This window comes from Amphiprion ocellaris, chromosome 21, assembly GCF_022539595.1.
Source record: "Amphiprion ocellaris isolate individual 3 ecotype Okinawa chromosome 21, ASM2253959v1, whole genome shotgun sequence".
NCBI classification, from domain to species: Eukaryota; Metazoa; Chordata; class Actinopteri; family Pomacentridae; genus Amphiprion; species Amphiprion ocellaris.
In genome coordinates this window covers 25,955,909-25,979,415 of record NC_072786.1, presented here as the reverse complement: position 1 = coordinate 25,979,415, position 23,507 = coordinate 25,955,909, and the positions used below count along the sequence as shown (strand labels likewise).

The following is a 23,507-nucleotide window of genomic DNA, read 5'->3' as shown; positions in this document are numbered from 1 at the left end:
AAATATGAATACTCTGCCGTTTGTAGATTCCACTGAATTACATGAATGCTGTTTGTCCCGACGGAGTTCCGTTAAAGGAAAACTCCTCCCTGAACCCAGGGATCATTAGCAGTGGAGGTGAGTCATCTGAACAACCGTGACATTTGGAGAGCTTCTGGCTTCAAAATAAAATGTGTTTGTTGTTGTTTGTTTCATCAGAAAACAGGAGGAAGATGAAGACGAAGAGCCAAACAACAGGTGATTTTCTTCTGGTTTACAGAGAATTTAAACATTTCATGACACATACTCGTAATATTTCCTTCACCCTCGTGTCGTCCTGCGGGTCAAAATTAACCCATTTTAAAGTTTGATAATGTGGAAAAAAATAACATTAACATTTTTGGGAAATTTTTGAACAGTTTTTGGTGCAAAAAAAATAAATGCTAAAAAAAATGTTTCTTAAGAACATTCACATAGATTTCAACCAAAATCCCACAAATTTTGCTGGATTTTGGTTGATTTTTATGTGAATGTTCTTAAAATATTCGAAGTTTTCCTGATATATATGGAATCACTTTAGATATTTTTAAGATTTTTTTGAAGATTTTTATTCATTTCTTGAAAATATTTATATTTTTAATTTTTAAAAATTTTTATTTCTTGCCAAATTTGGGGATTTTATTTTAAAAAACAAAACTTTTAAGGGAAAAAAATTTTCAGATGTTAATACATTACAGCTAAGGCTAAACATAAACATTACTCCTTCTGAACAGTATCATGCTTGCATTGTCAATGTTAGCATGCTAACCTTATTAATAAGCAATACTAGTATGCTACTATACTAAATTAAAACCATACATCTGCGAAATAGCTTCATGTTAGCATAGCCATTGTTAGATGTGGCTTAGCACCTTGTTTGTGTTGTGTGCTAATACATTATAAATATTATACCCTCTAAACTGCTTAATGTAGGCATTGTTAGCATGCTAACATAATTAATTAACAATTCTAGCATGCTAATGTCCTGAAATGAAACAGTAAATCTGCTAAATAGCTACATGTTAGCATAGTCATTGTGAGATATGGTCTCACTGTGCGTTTTGTGCTAAATGGGAATATGCTAAGCTAAAAAAGTAAATATAAAATAATTCCAGGTCCATTTTGTAAAGCCAGCTCTGAACCATGAACTCTGCCTGCACCCTTTGTATTTTTGCACATTGGCTATAATTAGAAGTGTGTCTGTGATGTAAATCTTCATGTAAAACTTGCCTCGGGGTCGTTATAGTCCATAAAACTGTCTCTTTACTGGCCGTCTCTAATCCACCCTCAGTAACCCGACCCGAGCATCACCACTGATAACCCGCTTCACCTGGACAGAAGCTGCACTTAAAGTGAAATATTAAGGAGGTTAAAATCCAATAACTGAGGGATTTTTTTTCTGTTTGACACGACACCTTGGAAACATAACCAATGGCGCATTTTACCCTCGTGCCATCTGAAGTGATTACATATATATATCAGTAAAACTACTAATATTTTCTTTAAGAACATTCAGAAAAATGATTTTTCTGAATGTTCTTAAAGAAACTTTTTTTTTAACATTTCTGTTTTTCCACCAAAAAATGTTCCCAAAAATGTTGAAAATGTGGAAGTTTTCACTGTGAATTTTTATTTTTTTCCCCCACATTTTCAAACTTTAAAACAGGTGAATTTAGACCCACAGGACGACACGACAGTTAAATCACAGAGAAACTCAACACTGAACCTCTAAAACATGAAACGTTTAACTTCCATGATACAATGAAGGAGGTTCAGTGTTTGAAAAAGCTGCATAAGTTTGCGTCTGAGTAGAGTTTCTTCCAGTAGCACTAGCTGCTATCCTAAAACATCTTTAAAAACAAGTTTAAAACATTTGATTTGGAAAAAAAGAAGCTAATTTGCCAATTAGCAAATCTTAGCATGCTAACAAGCTAAACAAAAATGGCAAATATAACAAAGATTCCACCTGCTGAGCGCCAACATGCTAGCATTGTTAACATGAGCATGTCAGCGTGATAATCTGTGTGTGTTTTGTGCTAATTAGCAATTTTAGCATGCCAACTTAAAATGATGTAGTAACCATAATACCTGCTAAACAGCCATGTCTTAGCATAATCATGACATGATGGTAATTTGTTAGTGGTTCGCACTAAATGCCAATTTTTGCATGATTGTATGCTAAACAAGAAGAGAAACACATTAGCATTGTCAGCGTGAGCATGTTGCCATTGGTGCTTGTTTGTGTTTGTTGCTATTTAGCAAATACTAGCATACCTATGTGCTGCTGAAATTGCAAACACATGCTCATTGTAAGCATTATGCTTAGTTTCTTTTTGTGTTAATTAGCAAATGTTAGCATTGTGGTAATATGCTGAATATAAATGCCAAAAATAGCAAATAGTGAACCTGCTAAGTAGCAAAATGTTAGCATTGTCACTATAGGCATGCTGATATGATAACTTGTATGTGTTTTGTACTAATTAGCAATTTTAGCATGCTAATGTGCTAACCAAAAAGGGCAAACATGGCAAACATCACAGCTGCTAATATGCTGCTAAAATGGCTAGGTAATATTACATCTGCTAAACAGCAACACGTGCTCACTGCTAGCATGCTAGCTAGTTTGTTTATGCTAATATGTTACTGCATTCCAGGAAACATAGTTAACAATACACTTGTAAAGCAGAAACATTAGTGATTGTCGCTGTGAACATGTTAGCATAACAGCAACTTTTTGTTTAGTGTTGTGTAGCAAACTTTAGCATGCTAATGTGCTAAATTAAAACAGCGAACATAGTTAACAATACACTTGTAAAGCAGAAACATTAGCGATTGTCATTGTGAGCATGTTAGCATAATAGCAAGTTTTTGTTTAGTGTTGTGTAGCAAATGTTAGCATGCTAATATGCTAAATTAAAAGCGCAAACATAGTTAGGAATACATGTACAAAGCAGAAACATTAGCGGTTGTCATTGTGAGCATGTTAGCATAATAATAAACTTGTGTTTGACGCCATTCTATAAATTTTCACATGCTAGCAAAGCAAACGAGTTAACCGTACATCTGCCAGAAAACAACATGATAGCACTGTGAGCATGTTAGCATGACAACTTGTTTGTGTTTTGTACAGTTAGCAATTTTTAATCACACTAACATCCTACTAAAATTGTTGTTTTTGTTACATCAAATGTTGTCTTTCTCCATCTCAGACTGATGCAGCAAGATGCAATACATCCAATAAAATAAGACTGCATTTAGATATTTGTGATATCTGTAGTTTCCTGCTGTAACACGATAAAGTTGGCTGTAGAAACAGTACAAACATCACCGAAGGGGAAACACCAGCAGCAGCAGCAGTTAATGTTAATCACATTAGTGATCAACCAGAGGAAAATCCAGCCCCATCATCAGATTACGATCTGCGATATGAAGTTTATCTGACACTAACTACAAACAGCAGTGGAAAGATCCCACATGATGAGATTAAACCAAATGTTTGGGGTCGTCTGCATCCTGAGTGGGCGCTAAAAGGTCTGTTCTGTCACTTTATTTAGAATCTCCACCATCAGTTCAGTCAGGGTTTAAACTTAAAGGTGCACAGGGGTTATTCCCAACATGGTGGTCAGGAAATACATCTGAAATTTCCAGAATATTTGGGGAAAATACTAAATAGAATAACAGATACTGAATTAGCTGCACAGGTTAAGTAACTCATAAATGGACGTTGTTAAAAATTGATAAATAAAGCAGCAAGTAGTATAAATAAATGGCTTCTGTAAAGTAATGAAAAGTTGATTAATGGATAAATAGTAAAATAGCTCAAATACGCTAGCCTAGGTAACCATAGGAATAGTTAGCTAAACATAAACTAGATAAATAGTAAAATAGTTTTCAAATCACAGTTAGATAAGCAATTGAAATAAAAGTTAAAAGTATGGAAATGATCGAGTGTAATGGTCCTGAACAGATGAATAATTTAAAAGGATCTAAGTAAAATATTCAGCTAAGATAATGGACTGGCAGAAATAAGTATTTAAGTGTTGTCTTTTCATTCTCTGTATAATCACAGATACTTCTTTAAACGCTGGGTTGTCTGAGATGGAAGCTATGAAAGTTTTCAGACTAAATGTGCAGGTGGCTGATGGAACGGAATCATTTTAATGGTTTTCCATCTCGGATACCATCAGAGCTGCTGATTTAACAGAAAGACATCGAGGCTTCAACCGTCCGGATAAAATCCACTGACTAATGTTATGCGAATGAAAGATGTGGCGGCGATGAATAAAAACATAAAATGATGGATAACGAGTGGATAGGAAGCAAACAGGTTCACACAGAGACGATAAAAACACAATAGCAGAAGGAATCTACACAACTAGAACCCTAAAGAAAACACGAATCACAGAAAACACAATAAAAGAGCTCAGATCAGTTCAACAACTTTTATTTGGAATAAACAACAAAGTGTCCAGTAAACAGTGAGATTATGGTCTGTCCAAAGTTAAAACATGTTTTATTACTAAAGCTCAAACGTGCTGTCAGTAATTGTGTGGAGAACATAAACTGTGCAACTGCAGCAAAGACTGCAAACACTGCTTTAGTGTTTTTTAGAGTTGTTTTGTGTCTCTTTGCAGTTGTTTTGTGCCATTTTGTATTTATTTCGGTCTCTTTGTAATCTTCTCATGTTTATTTTCAGCAGTTTTATGTCTCCTCAATAATTTTAAATGTTGTAAAGCACTTTGTGTTGCATTTTAACTGGATGAAAAATGCTCTATAAATAAAGTTTGATTAATTGATTGATCTGAAACTAGTGTTTTAAACTGCCTCCTAGTTTATTTGTTAACTAGATCAGATTTAACATGTTTAAGTCATTTTTTATTTAGATCTGGTCTAATGTGGTATAAATGCAGGGAAAAAACATGAAATCTCCACTTTGTCCTGTTTTTCCACGTAGTAGAAGGTTTAATTCATCTAAAACTTACTTTTAAACTGTCTATGGATTGTACTTGTTAATTATATGAGATTTAAGACATCTAAGTTCAGTCATTTTTTAATTTAAATCTGGTTTAATGTGATCTTCAAGGTTTATTTAGGAGCATGTGCATTTTTTTGAAACCTTTATTGAAAAATGAACAGCATTAAGAACATTCTATACGCCCCATTAAAAACTACACAAAACAGCAGCCTTTCACAGCGAATCAACAAGCATCTTGAAAAAACAATTCAATTACCTTTACTCAAAAATGTGTAATATCTCAGAAAGTATAGCAGCACAAACTAAAATATTAACAGCACAATCCAGCACAAACGCAGCACTAAAGAAGTAGAGCAGTGTGGTTCATTGTGGAGGAAGCTGGGAGGATGATGATGACCTCTGAATGACCTAAAAATCATCTTTAACATCTCAGAAACTACAGCAGCACAAACTAAAATATTAACAGCACAAACCAGAAACGAAGCGCGAACCATTCAGACTGTTTGCTTGGATTTTCTATGTGGGTGGAGGGTCAGCTTCACTGAGCTTCACTGAGAAGCCTCGCACGCGCACACAGCCTCCACAAAGCGCGCCCCCGGTTGACTGAGGAGCGCGCATGTCAGGAGGAGGCGGAGACTCGAACGGAAACGACACCGGAGACCGACCGACGGTCCCGGTAGAGGCGTTACCGGAGCTCGGAAAGTTCTGGGATCAGCTGCTCGTCATTAGAACCTGCTGGAGATACAAGAAGCTGGTAAACTGACACATTTACTGTTTATGTTAGTGAAGGAGAGCTTTGGTGGGTTCTGAAGTGTCTGGAGTCCACTAGGGTTGTCACCTTTCAGACATGGAGATAAAGGACCCTCACCACGCCTCCTCGGGGCCACAGTTCAGTAAAGTTGGAAAGATATTCACAGATTCAGACTCCCAGCATCAGTAACTCATTAGATAAATGTTGTCTAAACATAAAACGATGCCTCTTTCCATCATTGTGAGGCAGACAATATGCTACAAGCCCAGTTTTATCAACACTAGCTGTCTTTCAAGCTGCAGGAAAACCTTTACTGAACTCTGGGTCACTACCATCCAAGGAGTGATATATTTAATTTTGAAAAAAGCACTTAGCCATACTTAAAGCTTTAAGTGCTTTATTAATACAGAACTAAAAATTTTGTATTGTTTTATGATCACAGGTTCTGCCTAAACAGAAGTGGCATCATTTTAAACAGTGAAACCATACTAATGAAATGTAACGAGCAGCCAGTGAGCAATACTGGATTCTGCAAAAACATAAACAACTGAATGCAGAATAATGGACAAAGAAATTCTCTACATTTTTTAATCTAAATCTAAATCTTAACAATGAATGTATTAACTTATTTATGTGTGTGTGCATGTATTTATTGAGTTATTTATTTAGTCCTGTTAACATATCAGAGTTCTGAGTGAGTTTTTCTATAGATAGTCAAAAGCCATTTATTGATTACATATTGGCTATTAAATAAATGTTTATTAAAAGCTATAAAAGGATTAAAAAATATCAAACAACTTAGGCATTTATTGAGTCACTAAAATACTGTAGAGTCTGTGGCCACATCAGCATGATTATAAGCATCCTCTGGTAAATTCACAACCAGATATCAAGAATCAAGAATCTTTATTGTCATTGTGTTTCCACACAGCGAAATTACTACTGGTGACTCCCAGCTATATATAAAAAATAGAAAAAGGCACACTATGTACAAATAAAATTTTAAAAAATACTTAAAAGATATAAATACCGAAAGATAACATATTGATCATGTTGATGTCTGCACAGTCTAATCAGATCTTAGTTGATTTGATGTGTTGAGAGGAGGAGCTGCAGAGTAGTGATCCTGGTAACTGGACCTCATCATCCAAAGCCGACAGCTAAATAAATGAACAAGAAATGTTGTTGATAGCATTTGTAATTTAAAACCATTTTCTCCATTAATTGATTAATTATTGCTTTGTCCATACAATGTTAGAAAATGTTATAAAAAATACCTGTATTAATTTCCATCAGTGCTAAACGCCTTGTTTTATTTGAGCAACAACTAAAAACCACCAAAGAAATCTGTGTTTACAAAATGAATGCATTGAATTTCCACATCTGCAAAGCTGGAAAATCACAAGACAATCAGCATTTTTCCTTGAAATTAGAAAAATAGCTGCACATTACCAGTATTCTTTACTTTATTGTGTTAATTTGATCATTTGAATCAGTTTTAGACTCGTATTAATGATAATGTTAAACAGTTTATTGGTTCTTCAAGGGAAATTTAAATGATTAAAATATAGTTCAGTAATATGATTAATGGGCCATTGTGTAACAACGTGGGAGGTTTTGAATACAGGTCTTCTAATGAAATATTGCTGCTGCTTTTCTCAGGTTTTATCAGACGTTTCATAGCTTGTTAGCTTAGCAGCGGCTAACTGGTTAGCAAACAATAGTCAACCTCTGATCACTGATCCTGTGTCCGTACCACGTCCGAACTAGAACTGGAACCAGCTGGTCTAATGTGGTCTAAATGCAGATGCAGCAGTGAAATCCGACATTTTCAGGTTTTTATTAATCTGAAAGTTGGTTTTAAACTGTCTCTAGAGTTCACATGTTAACCTAATCCAGATTGAACTGGTCTAAATTTGGTGGGTTTTGATCTAGATTGAGTAAAATGTGGTCCAGTTGCAGAAAAATACCCATAAAAATCACCTTTTCATTCTGTTTTGCACATAGAATAAAGTTTCTTATGCATATTAAACATAGTTTTTACCTGTCTCTTGTCTGTTAGTCTAGTCCAGGTTTATCAGGTCTAAGTTTGGTGGTTTTAGATCTAGATCTGGTCTAATGTGGTATAAAGGCAGAAAAAAACCTGTGGAAACTCCACTTTTTTACTTGAATAATTTTTTTTTCGGATCTGAAACTGACTTTAAAGTGTCTCTGGATTATACTAGATTCAACTAAGTCCAGTGCTTTTGTCTAATGAGGTCTGGATGCAAAACAAAAGCGGCAAATTGGCCCATTTTCCTGTTTTTATTAATGAAGTAAAGGTTTAATGCGTCTGATGGTGGGTTCTAAACTGTCTGGAGTCGACTTGTCCTAGTTCAGATTTATCAGGTCTAAGTTTGGTGGTTTTAGATCTCGATCTGGACTAATGTGGTTGAAATGCAGAAAAAGTAGTGGACACCCCCACCCCCCTTCTTTCTTTTTACTACAGTGAAAGGTTTTCCAGATCTGAAACTGAGTTTTTAAAATGTCTCTGGATTGCACTCCTTAGCTTAGTCCATACTGAGCAGGTGTATGTTTGGTGGTTTTAGATCTAGACCTGGTCTAATGTGGTCTAAATACAGAAAAAATGTGGAATTATCTTTTTTTTTTCTCCTGTCTTTGCACATAGAATAAATGTTTCACGTGTCTAAAGCAGAGTTTTTAACAGTTTTGTGAATCTTTAGTTATTCTAGTCTAGATTTGACCAGTCTAATTGTGGTGATTTTTGATTTAAATCGACTTTAATGTTCTGTTCTGATGCTTCCTAGATGCAGAAACAAATGGTGGAATCACCCTTTCAAACAGTTTTTGCACACAGTAGAAGCTTTCCTCCATCTGAAAGTTGGTTTTAAGTGTCTCTGCAGAACTTAGTTTTATTTGCATTAAGAACTAGTTGATGGTTTTCGAGAGCAACTTGTAACTTTTCCTTGTTTGCAACTAAAACAATGGTTTGATGGATGTGAAACAGACTTTTTAAATTAATCCCTTGAGTCTTATTTGTTAACACTAAACCGGTGTAACAGGAACTTTGTCTTTGAACTGTAAAAACGGAAGAAACATGTGATTTTCAACTTCCCAGTGGCTCTGGAACTACTCACTTGTGGAGTAGTTCAAGAGCCACTGGGAAGGAACTTTCTTAAAGTCCAGTTGGATTGTTTTAAACAACTTTGGATAACCATGACCTGGATGAATGAGAAACTACACAGACATTTGTGATGCTGTTCAGTTGACCATAAAAAAAATTCTGCATTCTTTGGCACAACTGCGAAACCATTTGTGAATGTTTCATGGTTGTTCTTGTCACTAAATCGCTGACAGAACTTCAGTAATTTACTGGTCTGTCTGTAAATCATGGACAGAACAGCTCCTAGAATCCATCCTGATGCAGCCGTCATGTTTTCATTTCTCCACAGACGTTCATCAGTCATGTCTCAGACTCCTCCGATTGTCTCTGTCCTCCCGACTCGAGGTCTGGTCGACGAGAAGTTCAAGGTCCTAGTGGAGAATCTGCCTCCAGGACGTCCGGTGACCGTTCGCTCCCTCCACCACTCTGACAATGATCACTACTGGGAGGCCTTCGGGTTCTACACAAGCGACCACAGAGGAACCGTCAACGGTGGGTTTAAAAAAAACAGAGCTAAAACAGAGAAAATATTGGATTACTACTCATAACGTACAACAAAGTTGCAGCCTAGTAACATGAAGAAAGCTTGTAAGCAGTTCTTAGTGAGGTCGTTGGTCTTCAGCAGCTAAAAAGCCCGACACTTCCCTTAAGAGATGTTGGAAACCAAATGTTTAGTGTACTTTTGTAAAGGACAGATTTCTGCTCATGATAAAATAAATACCAAAAGTTTCTGAAAGCATGTTTTCCTGTTGTCTTTATGATTTACTGGGTGTAGATTCTACTGTGCATTGAGGAGTCAGATGCTTTCTGTCTACCTTTGACTTTACTGCTCACTTGCCTGATGGATATTGTGTTTGTTGTTTCTTTGCAGTATCAAAAGATCAGAGTGTTGGAGGCACATACACTGGAAAAGAGCCAATGGGTTTGTTGTGGAGCATGTGTCCTGTCCCAGGCAGCCACAAAGGCCTCAGGTGATGCAACTTTGACACATGACCATCTTGAAATCCATCAACTATTCGATCAAAGTCCATAAAATGTTATAGAGATGGTCTTTGGACCCTAGGAACAAGTCCAGATGAAGATTTGTCCACACAGGGGAATTTGTTTTGACATGTGATAAAACCACCATTTGACAACAACAATAAAAAAACAGCAGCTTGTAATGATAAAAGCCACCACTAGGGGGCACCAGAATGATGGACATGAGACAAAGATACACAAGTCTGACAAAATGCCAACAAATACATGCTGAGGATAGCTAAGTTTTGCTGGCATTTTTGCTACTGTTGATGGTTCGGTCTTCGTTTCACTGGTCAGGTTAAGAAAGTTGAACATGTGCAGCCCCATGTTGGTCAACATCTCGGTCCACAGTGGACATGAAGGCTTCAGGGATGGAGCTCCTCTGGCCTCGGTGCTGGTAGAGAGATGGTACATGGCTCCAGGTGTCAAGAGGATCGATGTCCAAGAGAAGGGACTGCTCGGGACTCTGTTTTTACCTCCAGGTACTGTTTATTAGCACTAGGCATCGAGCAAACCAATGTCGATATCAATTATTGGTAATTAGGAAAGTTTATACCCCCGGTCATTGTCTGTAGCGCCAGAGATCATCTGATGTGTTTTTGGAGGGCCAATGTTGATATCAGTCATTGGTATTCAAGAAAGTTTGTACCTCTTTAGTACTAGTGATCGAACAATATGTTCTTTTCAGGGCCGATGTTTATATCTAATATTGGGAACTATAAGGAGTTTATCCCTCTAGGTACCATCTCCAGAGCTCCAGATAGCGTTAGCCACGGGCTAAGAGGCACAGCCAGCCTCTTAACAATAGCCTTAGCCTGTCGGCAAAATAAGTTCACCAACAAGACAATTATTGGGGTGTCTTCTATGTAACACAGAAACTAGGCATGCTTGTGGAAGACTGCGGTGTTTATTACAACTTTAGCAACATCTGCTAACTCACCTTCCAAACAAACACAGCCCTGCTAATTAATGGGAGCTGCTTCACTCTGCAAATGCACCCTCTGTTTCTCTGTAGACAATCACTTGGTGTTGTTTTACTTTATTGGTTCAATAAACTAAATTTTGTCGTGGTCAATGTTTGTTACTATTAAAATGGTTTACTGTTTCTCCTCTGGTCAGGTCCAGGACCCTTCCCCGGGATTCTGGACCTTTGGGGAGGTGGTGGAGGGCTGGTGGAGTATCGCTCTGCCTTGTTGGCGTCTCACGGTTTCGCTACGATGTCCCTGGACTACCTGAGTTGCGGCCAGCCAGTATTCACCTATGTTGAGGTTTGTGTGACTTTTATTATCTGTGGAGGTCAGACATTCAGGTATGAGGCGTTTCATTGTTATTGGTACGATATGCAGCTGTTACCAGATCAATCAGTTAGAAAATGATAATAATCAGAATCATGATTTAATGAAAACTACAGTTCAAAAGTTTGGGGTCACCCAGACAATTTCATAATTTCAAATAAAAACTCCCACTTTTATCCATGTGCTAACATAACTGCACAAGGGTTTTCTAATCATCAATGAGCCTTTCAACACCATTAGCTAACACAATGTAGCATTAGAACACAGGAGTGATGGTTGCTGGAAATGTTCCTCTGTACCCCTATGGAGATATTCCATTAAAAATCAGCTGTTTCCAGCTAGAATAGTCATTTACCACATTAACAATGTCTAGACTGGATTTCTGATTCATATAATGTTATCTTCATTGAAAAAACTTTGTTTCTTTCAAAAATAACGACATTTCTAAGAGACCCCAAACTTTTGAACCGTAGTGCATATGAGTGATGTTATCTAAATATGGACCAAAGTTTAACTTCATCTCACTCGCTTTCAGACAATATATTAGGTTTTGGATTTGGTTTTTATTCATATTTTTTTTAGGGCTGGACCAGAATATCCGAATATCTGAATATTCAGTCGTGACGGTGGTATCACAATATTCATTTTGAATATAACCCCCCACCCCCGTCAGACAATGTCACACGATCGACATTCGACTCAATTCTTGTGTCACCCTGTCGGACGTTACGATCCCAACTGATTTAAATATTCGGCTTGTTCCCCCGTACCCGCCCCCCCCTACCCACTGTCGGACGTTACGAACCAAACCGAATATTCGGATATTCGTCATTAATCAGGGCTGAATATCCGGAGCACAGAAAATGCTATTCGGGCCAACCTTAACTCATTTTGCCTTTATCATACTGTCTCACATGGGAAGTAAATCAAATAAATGAATGAAAAATATTTAGCATACTTTCACATTAGAAGTTGGACTGGAGCTCTTTCAGCTTGGTGCATCCGCTTGTTCTGTGTTCCCTACTTTTTATCTGGATTAACTCCAATTTCCACACATTGGCAGTGGATGGAAATGTGCACTAAAATGCATATTTCTTACTGTACTTTCTTGGTTTAAATTCACCGTAAATTTGGACGAAAATGTAGCCTTTGACTGTTGTCCTTTAACTAAGCGTGACTGTTCGGAACAAATACAACTGGAGGTGCGAGTGATTATAGTTTTTATTGTCAATTAATCTTTCCATTGTTTTCTTGATTAATTAATTAATTATTTGTCTAAAAAAAGCTGAAGAAATGTGGTAATTATTGATCAGTGTTTCCTGAAGTCCAAGATGACAAATGTCTTGTTTTGTCCACAACCCCAAAGATCTTCATTTTACTGGTATTTATTTTTTTTAAACAATTACAAATTTTAATCAGATTAATCACAGAGTTGCTGTGGATTAATTTTCATTAATCACGATTAAATATCATTAATTTTTAATCTATATTACTAAAGCTAAATTAGATGTATCGTGTCTTTTAGAACTTGCAGAAGACCTGTTTTTCTGTTAATACTATTAATTCTGTGGTGTTTATCTCTGCACAGACTGCATTTAATTTCATCAAGGACCATCCTCAAGTGATTGCAGACAGAGTTGGAGTTGTTGGGCTTTGCCTCGGCTCGCTTCCGGCGCTCTACTTAGCAGCCGACAGCACTGTTGTCAAGGTAGTGAAGCAAAGTACCTTCAGCTCGATCATCTTGTAGTGTTTAAATGCTAACTGCCATTTGAATGCTTATTTAAAGCTGCTGTGTAATTTTAACTCCTTGACACCTGAATTTATTTACAACTAAATTTAAAAAATACTTTTGTGTGTTTTTGCTTTCCAGCTGATGCTATGATAAGTGGAGATTGTTAATTTGTCTATTACACATAGAACAGATATATGATAATAATAACAGATATAATTAGGTCCCACTCCGACTGGTCCTACGAGAAACCAGTGCTTGCAAAAGGTTCCAAGGTACGTATTGAATATGCACAAGCCGGCATTGGGGGAATGGATATGCTATCTCGGCTGCAGTCTGAATGAAAGTGGTATGATGCAAATTTGTGACAATAGGCGTCGAGGGGTTAAACAACTCCAAGTGTCAGCGACCTAACCTAAAGACAACACATGTACTATCAAATGACCAAAATACCTGATTAATTCTTGTGTTTCAGCCTCGTTGTACTGTTTGCATCAGCTGCTTCGCCATTTATCCAAGCGACAGGGTTCTCTCAGGGTCCTTTGAAGAAATTACCTCGTAGGTACTTTCAGTAACATGAACACTCAACATGGAGTTTCACAGTCTTGGTAACATGAACAAATACCTGTGACGGCAGACTTTCTGGCAACATACCTGTGGATGAGAACAACCTTGAGAGGTGGAAGGATGTAGGTCTGGGGCTTCTGTCTGGCTCGTTAAGGAAAGTAAACGTAAGTAGAGTTTGATATTGGCCTTGAATGACAGCTTGTTATCAGCATCAATGTTTCCAATGCTTTCATTTATGATCAGATATCTGCAGAGCCAGTCTGACTCTCATCAACCTCAGTTTATTTTGGTGTTTGTATTTTTGGCATGTTTTAAGTCATGTTTTCTTTGTGGTAGATGGAAAAAGTAACGTCTCCACTGTTGCTGGTCTCCGGCTGTGATGATCAGAACTGGCCTTCATTCGAGACGGCTGAAGATGTGAGCTCACTAAACACACACTCAGACATATGTGTCTTGATGTCAATTTTATCAAAAGTGCACAGTTCTCAACACTGTATTCAACACAAAGGCAACAGAATATTGAATTTACGCTTCCAAGATGACAATAGTTGCCGTGTTGGCTTAAACGATATAATGTTAGCTGCAATTTTGACCGAAAAAGATGTTAGCCACAGTGTTAGCCTAAACAAAACAATGTTTACGGCTTTGATAGCCTGAACAAAATAACATTAGCTGAGATTGTAACCAAAACAAGACAACATTAGGCTAAATTTTAACACAGAGAAGATAATGTTACTTGCCGTTTTAACTTAAACAAGATAATGTTAGCCAACAATTACAACGTTACCTGCAATGTTAACCTAAAAAGATAATGTTATCTCCTGTGTTAGCCAAAATAAAGATGACGTAGTTGCTGTGTTAGCCTAACCAGTGGTTCCCAATCTGGGGTCCGCTCCCCCCACAGGGGGGCGCCAGAGATCAGAGGGGTGCACAAAGCTTTTTCTGCTCTGAGGCTGTGAGTTTATACAAATTAGATTTTCACATTCTAGATAAAATCAGAGTAACAGACTTACTGTGTCATCACAAGTCTACCTATAAAACATTTTTAAAACATATTTATTTGGTCTTTCCTCAAAAATCCTTTGCTACTTCGATGGCCTCGCCTCCTTGACCTCTCAGCCTCTGTCCACGCTTTCTTCAGGTTGGCTCGCTAGCTGATCCTGATTTAGTATTGTGTGCAGTTCAAAAATTACTGACGGAAACTATGTCTGAAAAACATAAAAAGAAACTCCGGCTATAACTCAGTTACCTTACATTTGGTTTTATTCAAGAACAAGACAGAATTTGACCAAGATGTGTTATTTGTGGTGCTAACCCTAACCCCAAGCCAAGCAAATTATGGCGACATCACGAAACAAAACACTCGGACGCTACGGATGAAGGTGAGGACTTTTTTCTGAGGAAGAAGCAGTTGGTGCTGTCAAAAAGATCCAGAGACATTAGAAAAGCATTTGAAAAAGCAGGCAGCAATTTACTCAGAGCCACAGAGGCATCATTTGAATGTTTGCTTTTAATTGCTGAGGCTAAAAAGGACAGAATTGATAAAATGGCTGGAGATTGTCAATATCAGCTGCACGAAAAGCTTCGGAATATTCCCTTTGCCATTCAGTTGGATGAAATGACAAAGTGTCAGACGAATCTGTGCTCATAGTTTATGTGCAACATATTGACGGTGATGATTTGAAACAAGACATTTTTATGTCTACCAATCTAGCCACAACAACAACAGACCAAGATATTTTTGTGGCTCTGGACTCGTATTTGTAATCAAACAATTTGCTCTACGAGGATCTTGCTGCATCCTGCACTGACGGTGCTGCAGCAGTGCTGGGCAAAAACAAGGGATCTAACGGTCGGCTGAAGGAAAAGGCACCGGAGTGGGCAATTTTCCACTGTATACTATTAGTCAAAACAAGCTGTTAGCCACTCGTAACAAGTAGGGCTGCAACTAACGATTATTTTAATAATCGATTAATCGGCCGATTATTTTAATAATCGATTAATCGGCCGATTTTTTTTTTCTTCAATTAATCGGATTTAAAAAAACACGTTTTTAATTTCCGCCGCTTTATTCAGAAAGAGAAGATTTGGACTGACAGAGCAAATAAGATCATTGTAGCGAAGCCTTCGTCTTCAACCATCGACACAGGCCTCATGTCAGTGAGCATCATGTTGAGGATGCTCTCAGTCAGGACAGATGCTTGCTGTGGTTGACATGATGTCTTGCTCATCATGAAGCCTGTCATTGTTTGCTGTTCATGAAATGAGAAAGATAGTATAGTTTGAGAATGTATTATAGCACAATTTACAGCAACTCAGTAATTATCTTGTTTTATTTGCAGTATTAGGTTAAGGCATGTAAGTAGTCCAAAGAGCAAAACACAAAGTACGCACACACACACACACACACACACACACACACACACACACACACACACACACACACACACACACACACACACACACACACACACACACACACACACACACACACACGTGTCCTATCACTGTCATTAATCAGCAAACAAACACTAGCATCAGGAGAGCTACCAGAGAGACTAACGTTACGTTTCCTCACTGTAAAACAGAACAAACGTAGGATAATGTAGTGACTTACCTGCTCTTGAGCTCCTTCATCCTCATCAGAGACTCCAACGTGTTTCCGTTTCAGGTGCTGCATCATCATCGTGGTGCTCCCGTACATCATGTCACTTTTGTAAAGCTTGCATGTTATGCGTGTTTTTTGTTTTGTGAAGCGTGAAATGCTGCCACACTTTTGAGGACTTTGGTCTGACTGTTTTCTCCGTGTCGGTCATGTTTGGTTGAAATTTCGTTATTTAAAAAAAACAAACTTTATTTCAGTCAGCCAGCATTGACAAAGCTCTGCAGGTGAAGTAGACGCTCCACGACATGGTGAGTGATGCATGAATCGCGCGACACAACGAATTGATAATGAAATTCGTTGCCAACGCTTTTAATAATCGATTAATGTCGATTTTATCGATTCGTTGTTGCAGCCCTAGTAACAAGATAACATTAGCCGCTACGTGAGTCTAAACAGCATACCAGTAGCCTATTTTTGTCATATAGCAAACCTACTGGGTGTCAAAATTTCACCTCTATGTTCACATGCAGCACCAAAGACATAGACTCAGTTTGAGCTTTATTCTGATTTGACCTTCAGATAACTCAGACGATGCGTGCAGCCGGGAACGACCACCTGCTGAGCAGACTGGACTATCCTGACTCCGGACATCTGATCGAACCGCCTTTCTCACCTCATTTCAGGGCAAGTACATTTGTGACTACCAATAAAAGGAAAGGTGAGTGAACATGAGTGTTGATTATGGAATATTAGACTAACTGAACAACTTGTACATTTAGGTGTTTTCCTGTGAAGAGACTGATGAAGGCCATTGATGTTTCTGTAGTTTCATACTCTCTTCTACACACCTTAGTACGATATTCACCAATTGGATGCTTATCCTGCTATTCACCAATGACTCCTCATGCAAGGCACCATCCTCAGTCCCTTTGGAATTTATTACAAACGCTGCTGTAGTTGTGACTCCAGACACATAACCTGCCTTAACGTTTGAACGTGTCGTCCAGTTGGGTCACCAAGTAAATCTGTATAATGTGGTGCAAGTTCACCTGCAGGTGGCGCTAATGGTTATTTGTATAGCACATTTCAGCCTTCCAAATGGCCTTCCAAATAATGATTTTGGTCTGACCCATATAAAAAGTGAAATCGATTATGTGCTCTACATATTGAAATGTGGTACCAACAACTCCACCGTGTGGGCAGCGACAGACCATCATGTGTTTTATTAATCAGTACCTTCTCAGCTGTGACATGCAGATGTAAAATGTTTATTCCAACCAGAGTTTAAGAACTTTTCAGTGAAGAGTCACTTACACTGATCATGTAGAACATTCTGACCACTTGCTTGGTATTGTGTTGGTCCCTGACCCGTCGAGGCATGGACTCCACTAGACCCCTGAAGCTGTGCTGTGGTATCTGGACCAAGATGTCAGCAGCAGGTCCTTAAATTCCTGGAAGTTGTGAGGTGGAGCCTCCATGGATCGGACTTATTTGTCCAGCACATCCCACAGATGCTGAATTGGATTGAGATCTGGGGAATCTAGAGGCCAAATCAACACCTCAAACTGGTTGTTGTGCTCCTCAAACTATTCCTGAACCATTTTTGCTTTGTGGCATGGTGCATCATCCTGCTGTAGGAGGCCACAGCCATCAGGGAATACCTCAGCAGTCCACCTGCATCTGGAGGATAAAGGACGTTCCTTTGACCACGGTAATGTCTACATTTTGGACAGAGAGGACAGATGGTTTGAGAGGAGTGAAGGAAGCCATTTATGTCAAACTGGAACAGCCATCCCTAAACAGAGGAGGGGGTTTGTGACATCATTTATCAAACACCTGTAATGCAATAATAAGGTCTCCTAGAAAGTTTTGCCATCGTTAACATCTTGAGTCACTCCTGACCCGACGGATTCTCATCCTTTGTTGTTTCAGTGTGGAGGATTTATAGTCATTTTGGACACAATTTCAGTCGATGTTGAGCATTTTTGCCATTTTAAATGTGCTGAGCCATTTTAGACATGTCGAGTCTTTTTTGGATCATTCTTACCACTAAAATTTGACACAAAATGTTTGGTACAATCCTGTTTTTTTTAGTCATTGAGGATCATTTCTGAGTCATTCAGAATCATCCTTACCATTTTGGACAATTTTTAAGTCATTTAGGATAAGTCTGGAGTCATTTTTGAGAAGGTTTTTCCTTTTTGCACAAGGAAATGTGATTCAACAGACTAGGTCACCTTCTTCCATTGCTCCGTAGTCCAGTTCTGATGCTCATTGTTGGTCTTTGGGCGGTGCACAGGGGTTAGCATGGACACCCTGACTGGTCTGCAGGTCCATACACAACAAACTGATGACCTGTGTTTTCTGACACCTTTCTATCAGAACCAGCATGAACGTCTTCAGCAGTTTGAGCAACAGTAGCTGGTTTGTTGGATCGATCTCATTGGCCAGCCTTCTTCTCCACAGTGCATCAGTGAGTCTTGGCTGAACATGACCCTGTCTCTGGTTCACCACTGTTCCTTCCTTGGACCACTTTTGATAGATCCTGACCACAGCAGACCAGGAACACCCCACAAGAGCTGCAGTTTAGAGATGCTCTGACCCAGTCGTCCTGTCAAACTCACTCAATTCCTTACGCTTGAACATTTTTCGTGCTTCTAACATCAATTTTGAAGACAAAATGTTCACTTGCTGCCTAATATATCCAACCCACTAACAGGTGCCATGATGGAGAGATGATCAATGTTATTCTCTTCACCTGTCAGTGGTCAGAATGTTCTGTCTGATTGGTGGATGCAACTGCTGAAGTACTTTAACTGTGTTGATGTTGGCTGTTGATAATTAATGGTTTTAGATGCAGACTGAAGGAATAATCCTCTGTTAAATGTCACCATGTGTGTTGCAGCGATGATACTGTGGGGAGGTCAGACCAAACCTCACTCGGACGCTCAGGAGGATTCCTGGAGGAAGATCTTGAGTTTTCTGCAGCAGCATCTGTGCTGCAGCCTCAACGCCAAACTTTGAACGATCACATGACCACCACAAATCTGGTACAGGAAGGAAAATGTGACGATGCCAACTGTTAACTTGGACCTTAAATGTTTGTAATTGTAGCCATGCTTCTATTTGGAAGACATTTTACAACAAATGAGGCTTTTAAAAAAAAAAACAAATTAAGAAAGCTTTTTCTTTTTAAACAGTGTTAGTAAAGCAGAAGGCTGCCAATGTTTCAGTCACTGGATGGTCAATGCAGGTACAAAATTATAAAAAGAAATACTGAGCACAGGGTAACTTAACATGATAAATTCATAAGCAAATACTCCCTAATGTACTACATAAACATAAGTATTCCCTGAGATTATAAAGTCATAAATTTGCAAGAAAAAAAACTCAATTTTAATCCAAATCCTGCAAAGGAAACCACGTTGTTCTTGCAATTTGCTGAGATTCGCTTTAAAATATGTTTTTTCAGCAGTTATGACGGTAATCACAAGTTTTTCTTCATCATAAACTAGTGAGTTTTTTCTTGTAAATACATCACTATATTCTAGAGAATTTGTGAGGTTTTCTGTTGTAAATATGTTCCTTTAATCAAAGAAAACTCACAAATTCATGAGTTAAAAAATCAACTGTCTGCATCTGTGGTTTGGTGACGTTGATTCAACTTGTTACATTTTTCTGTGTAGACTTTTTGGGGTTTTCTTGTCAAGTTTTCACTTTAATCTCAATAAGTATTGAATTTAGTTTCTTTATGAATTTGTATAATTTTCTTGTCAAAATACCACTCAAACCTGAAGCAATATTCATTTTTTCTTTGGTGAATTTACGTCTTTAATCTTGAAAATTATGAGTTTCTTCTCACAATGTCACCTCCTTTTTTGGCTGCCTAAATGTTTTCTCATTTGACACTTCGATCACGGCGTCATAATGTTTTCTCAAACTCTTTAAAATTCAGCGACAGAGAAGAATATGCCCCCAATATACACAGTGTTAGCTTCTGTATTCAGCTAGCTAGCGATCATTAGCCTGACAGTAAAGCAGAGCCTTCAGAAGGTTCTTAAAACAGAAAGAGGTCATGAACATCGTTAATTTGCATTTACGCAAACATGCAGCTTAAAATGTTAGTGATGACTTCATACTATAAACTTTTGCTCTAAAAATGTGATTCGACTTGTTAGCGTCATCCATTAGCAACACAGATCCAAATCTGTTTGAATTACCCTCAGAATTCAAGATACGTGCCATGTTTCAGCGCTAACACTGCTAACGGGTTGATCGATCAATATTGATACTTAGCAGTGACAAGCTATATTGATCTGTTTCAGAAAGGATTAACTCCATAAGCTTTCTATTATAATTTACCATGAATCTACTTTAGCATGTCGACTCTGATGAAAAACTAGTCTGTGGTGTAATGTATCTAAATAAAAGTATTATTTCTAGTATTGGATGTCTGTTCACAATTTGTAAACATTATTTCAGGGTTTCTGCAGGGCATTAAAAAGTTTTAATAGTCATTAAGTTGATTTTGCAAAAATTAAGGCCTTAAATGGCATTAAAAATCATTAAATTTGATTCTCAGTGGCATTAAAAATTCTTTCTGCAGTTTTCAAGAAAATATTTGATAATAATGATATAATAATATATAATTATAGACTGCGATTAGTCAGATATGTGCATCTGCTTAAACATGCCGAAGCACTGCGATAATTGTTCCAGCTGGTTGGGTACAGTTGCCAGAAACTGCATGTTTTTAACCCTCGTGTCGTCCTGCGGGTCAAATTGATCCTTTTTAAAGTTTGAAAATATGGAAAAAAATATTTTTCACAGTGAAACTTCTGATGTCCACATTTTCAACATTTTGAACATTTTTTGGTGGGAAAAAAAGAAATGTTAAAAATGTTTCTTTAAGAACATTCACAAAAAATCTACCAAAATCCAGCGAATTTTGCTGGATTTTGGTTGATTTTTTTGTGAATGTTCTTAAAAACAATATTAGAAATTTTACTGATGCATATGTAATCACTTTAGATATTTTTAGGATTTTTTTGGGAATATTTTTACTAATTTTTTGAAAATATTTACAAGAATTTTCTTGCCAAATTTGGAGGATTTTTTTTTTTTAAATAAAACTTTTAAGAGAAACTTTTAAGGGATTATTGGAATTTTCTTCCTAAAGGTTTTGCTGCATTTTTGGATTTCTTTCAGACAAGGAAACAATATTTTTTGGTGCCTGTAAATGAAGACAGCAGGAGGGTTGAAGTGGCTGGCAGGCTGGATCAGATAGAGCAGTGTTTCTCAACTGGTGGGTCGCGACCCAAAAGTGGGTCGCGGGGCCGTTTTTGGTGGGTCGCGAGCCTTTTTCTAAAAAGAGAGAAAAATAAAGATAATCCAATTTAGTGGCGAGTCATTGTAGTTCCCCTCCGCACCCGCAGGGGGTCGTCGTGTCAGCAGCGACCGGTGAGGACACTCGTATTACTGTAGAAGAAACTGCATGTTTTCATAGCAACAGCAGCATGGCTAAACGCAAGTACGACAGCGAGTACATTAAATATGGATTTTCCTACATCGAAGACAAAGGAGTCCAAAAGCACGCATCTGAATAAACTTTTCGAGCGGTTTAGCGACTACTTTCCCGATAAACAACCCGAGGACGACTGGGTGCGCGACCCGTTTGGAATAAACATGGAAAGCATCACGTTGCCTAGCAGCGATGAATGTCAGCTGGTGGAGCTATCATGTGACCGCACTCTCAGAAAGAAATTCACAGAGGTAAGCCTTTCCCAGTTCTGGTGCAACGATGTGATGAGAGAGTATCCCTCCATTGCTAGTCGAGCTGTAAAAATCCTCCTACCATTCAGCACCACATACCTCTGTGAATGTGGCTTCTCAGCTCTTGTTCAGCTGAAAACAAAATACCGAAATAAACTGAACATTGAGCATGACCTCAGAGTTGCTTTATCATGCATACAGCCAGATTTTGAGACTCTTGTAAAGGCCAAAAAGCATCCTCAGCTAAGCCATTAGAACTTCATGTAGTTCTGCAGTACTTTTATCGTGACTTGTGACTTTTGTTTATTTGTAAGTGCTTAAAAACACACTTTTCTTTCAATATTGCACACTATTTTTTTCCCCAAATATTGGCTTTCAAATATAGTTAAGCCCTTTGAAAAATGTTTTATTGTGTTTACATTTTGAGATTGATCAGAACATTAAGCATTTCTTCACTTTAATAATTTGTTGAATGCACTTCATCAGTTTTCATGTTTTGGACTCTTTTGCACATATTTCTATACATAGTTTCTCCAGCTACAACAGCAATGTTGCAGACTTGTGCAGTATTATGAGAAGCTACTGGTTTTGTTGAATTGCACTTTTTTTGTAGAAAAAAATGCACTTTTATATATCCTGAGAACTACTTGAGGCTATTGTTCTACTTGTTTCAAAGTCCTCAGTACTTGAATTAGTATTGCTGCTTGATTTTGAGTTGTTGTGAAGTACTTGAGTTCAGGTTTAAAAGTTTTGTCTTCGAACGCTCAATCAATAAATTGTTGATTTTTGGAGAAATATTGTTTGGGTCACGACTTGTCATTTCAGTTTTATGGTGGGTCCCAGGCCCAGACCAGTTGAGAACCACTGAGATAGAGGAGAACTGGGAAATGGGGAAACGCAAATTCCAGCAAAAATGGCCAGAAAACGTGGATTATGTGAAGAATGACTGCAGCCCGTTGGTGGTCAGGGGTGATTTCTGGATTCAGAAATAGTGTAATGTAGGGACAGTTTTCATATGAAAATCATCTTTTACAAAAAAAACCCCAAACCTGTGTAATTTGTTGAGTTCACGGTCATGGCATTAAAATTTTTACAGTATAGCATTAAAATGGCATTAAAAAGCATTCAGTTTGGTTGATATCTGCTGAAACCCTTTATTTCATCAGATTAGCTGTGACTGAAAGTAGAACTATGTTAATTGTTGACTGTATTTAATACTTGCAACACGTATCGGCAAACTCTGGTTATTTTGGTCAATTAAACTCATGGTAATTTAATGTACTTGTGTACTTGCAAAGTACAACACCGGCTTCCTGTAGAAGTATATTGGGATTAAAGAAGTCGCACTATTTCCCAGATTAATTTACGTATTAAAAGGTTTACATTATACTTTTTGTGTCCGTAAGTAGGGGACAGTTTTTATGATGTCAGTTTTGTAATTTCATCAGGGGAGTAGTGTGTTCACGTGGAATATAAAGATTCGACCAATTGTGCAAGCCTCCAAGCCGACTATTAAAGTAGCTAAATAACAACAACAGCTAACCATGCAGCTAAAGTCAGAGATAAAAGCTAACTACATAACAGAAACCACAGAGAAACTAACTACATAGCT

At 37.8% G+C, this 23,507-nt stretch overlaps 1 protein-coding gene across 2 annotated transcripts; it reads left to right on the top strand.

The window, feature by feature from the left end:
* Positions 1-5,624: 5,624 nt before the first annotated feature.
* Positions 5,625-20,568, top strand: LOC111582907 (peroxisomal succinyl-coenzyme A thioesterase-like). Of its 2 annotated transcripts, none has more exons than XM_023291777.3 (11): positions 5,625-5,747; positions 9,197-9,399; positions 9,779-9,878; positions 10,225-10,409; positions 11,047-11,195; positions 12,811-12,930; positions 13,427-13,509; positions 13,589-13,682; positions 13,855-13,935; positions 16,703-16,841; positions 19,029-20,568. In XM_023291777.3, exons 2-11 carry the CDS (start codon positions 9,210-9,212, stop codon positions 19,145-19,147), a joined length of 1,260 nt encoding a protein of 419 aa, XP_023147545.2. In that variant the 5' UTR covers positions 5,625-5,747; positions 9,197-9,209; the 3' UTR covers positions 19,148-20,568. The 2 variants fall into 2 exon arrangements, with proteins under 2 accessions (XP_023147545.2, XP_023147546.1); XM_023291778.2 differs by having other exon boundaries at positions 16,703-16,807; positions 19,029-19,167.
* The last annotated feature ends 2,939 nt before the right edge of the window (positions 20,569-23,507 follow it).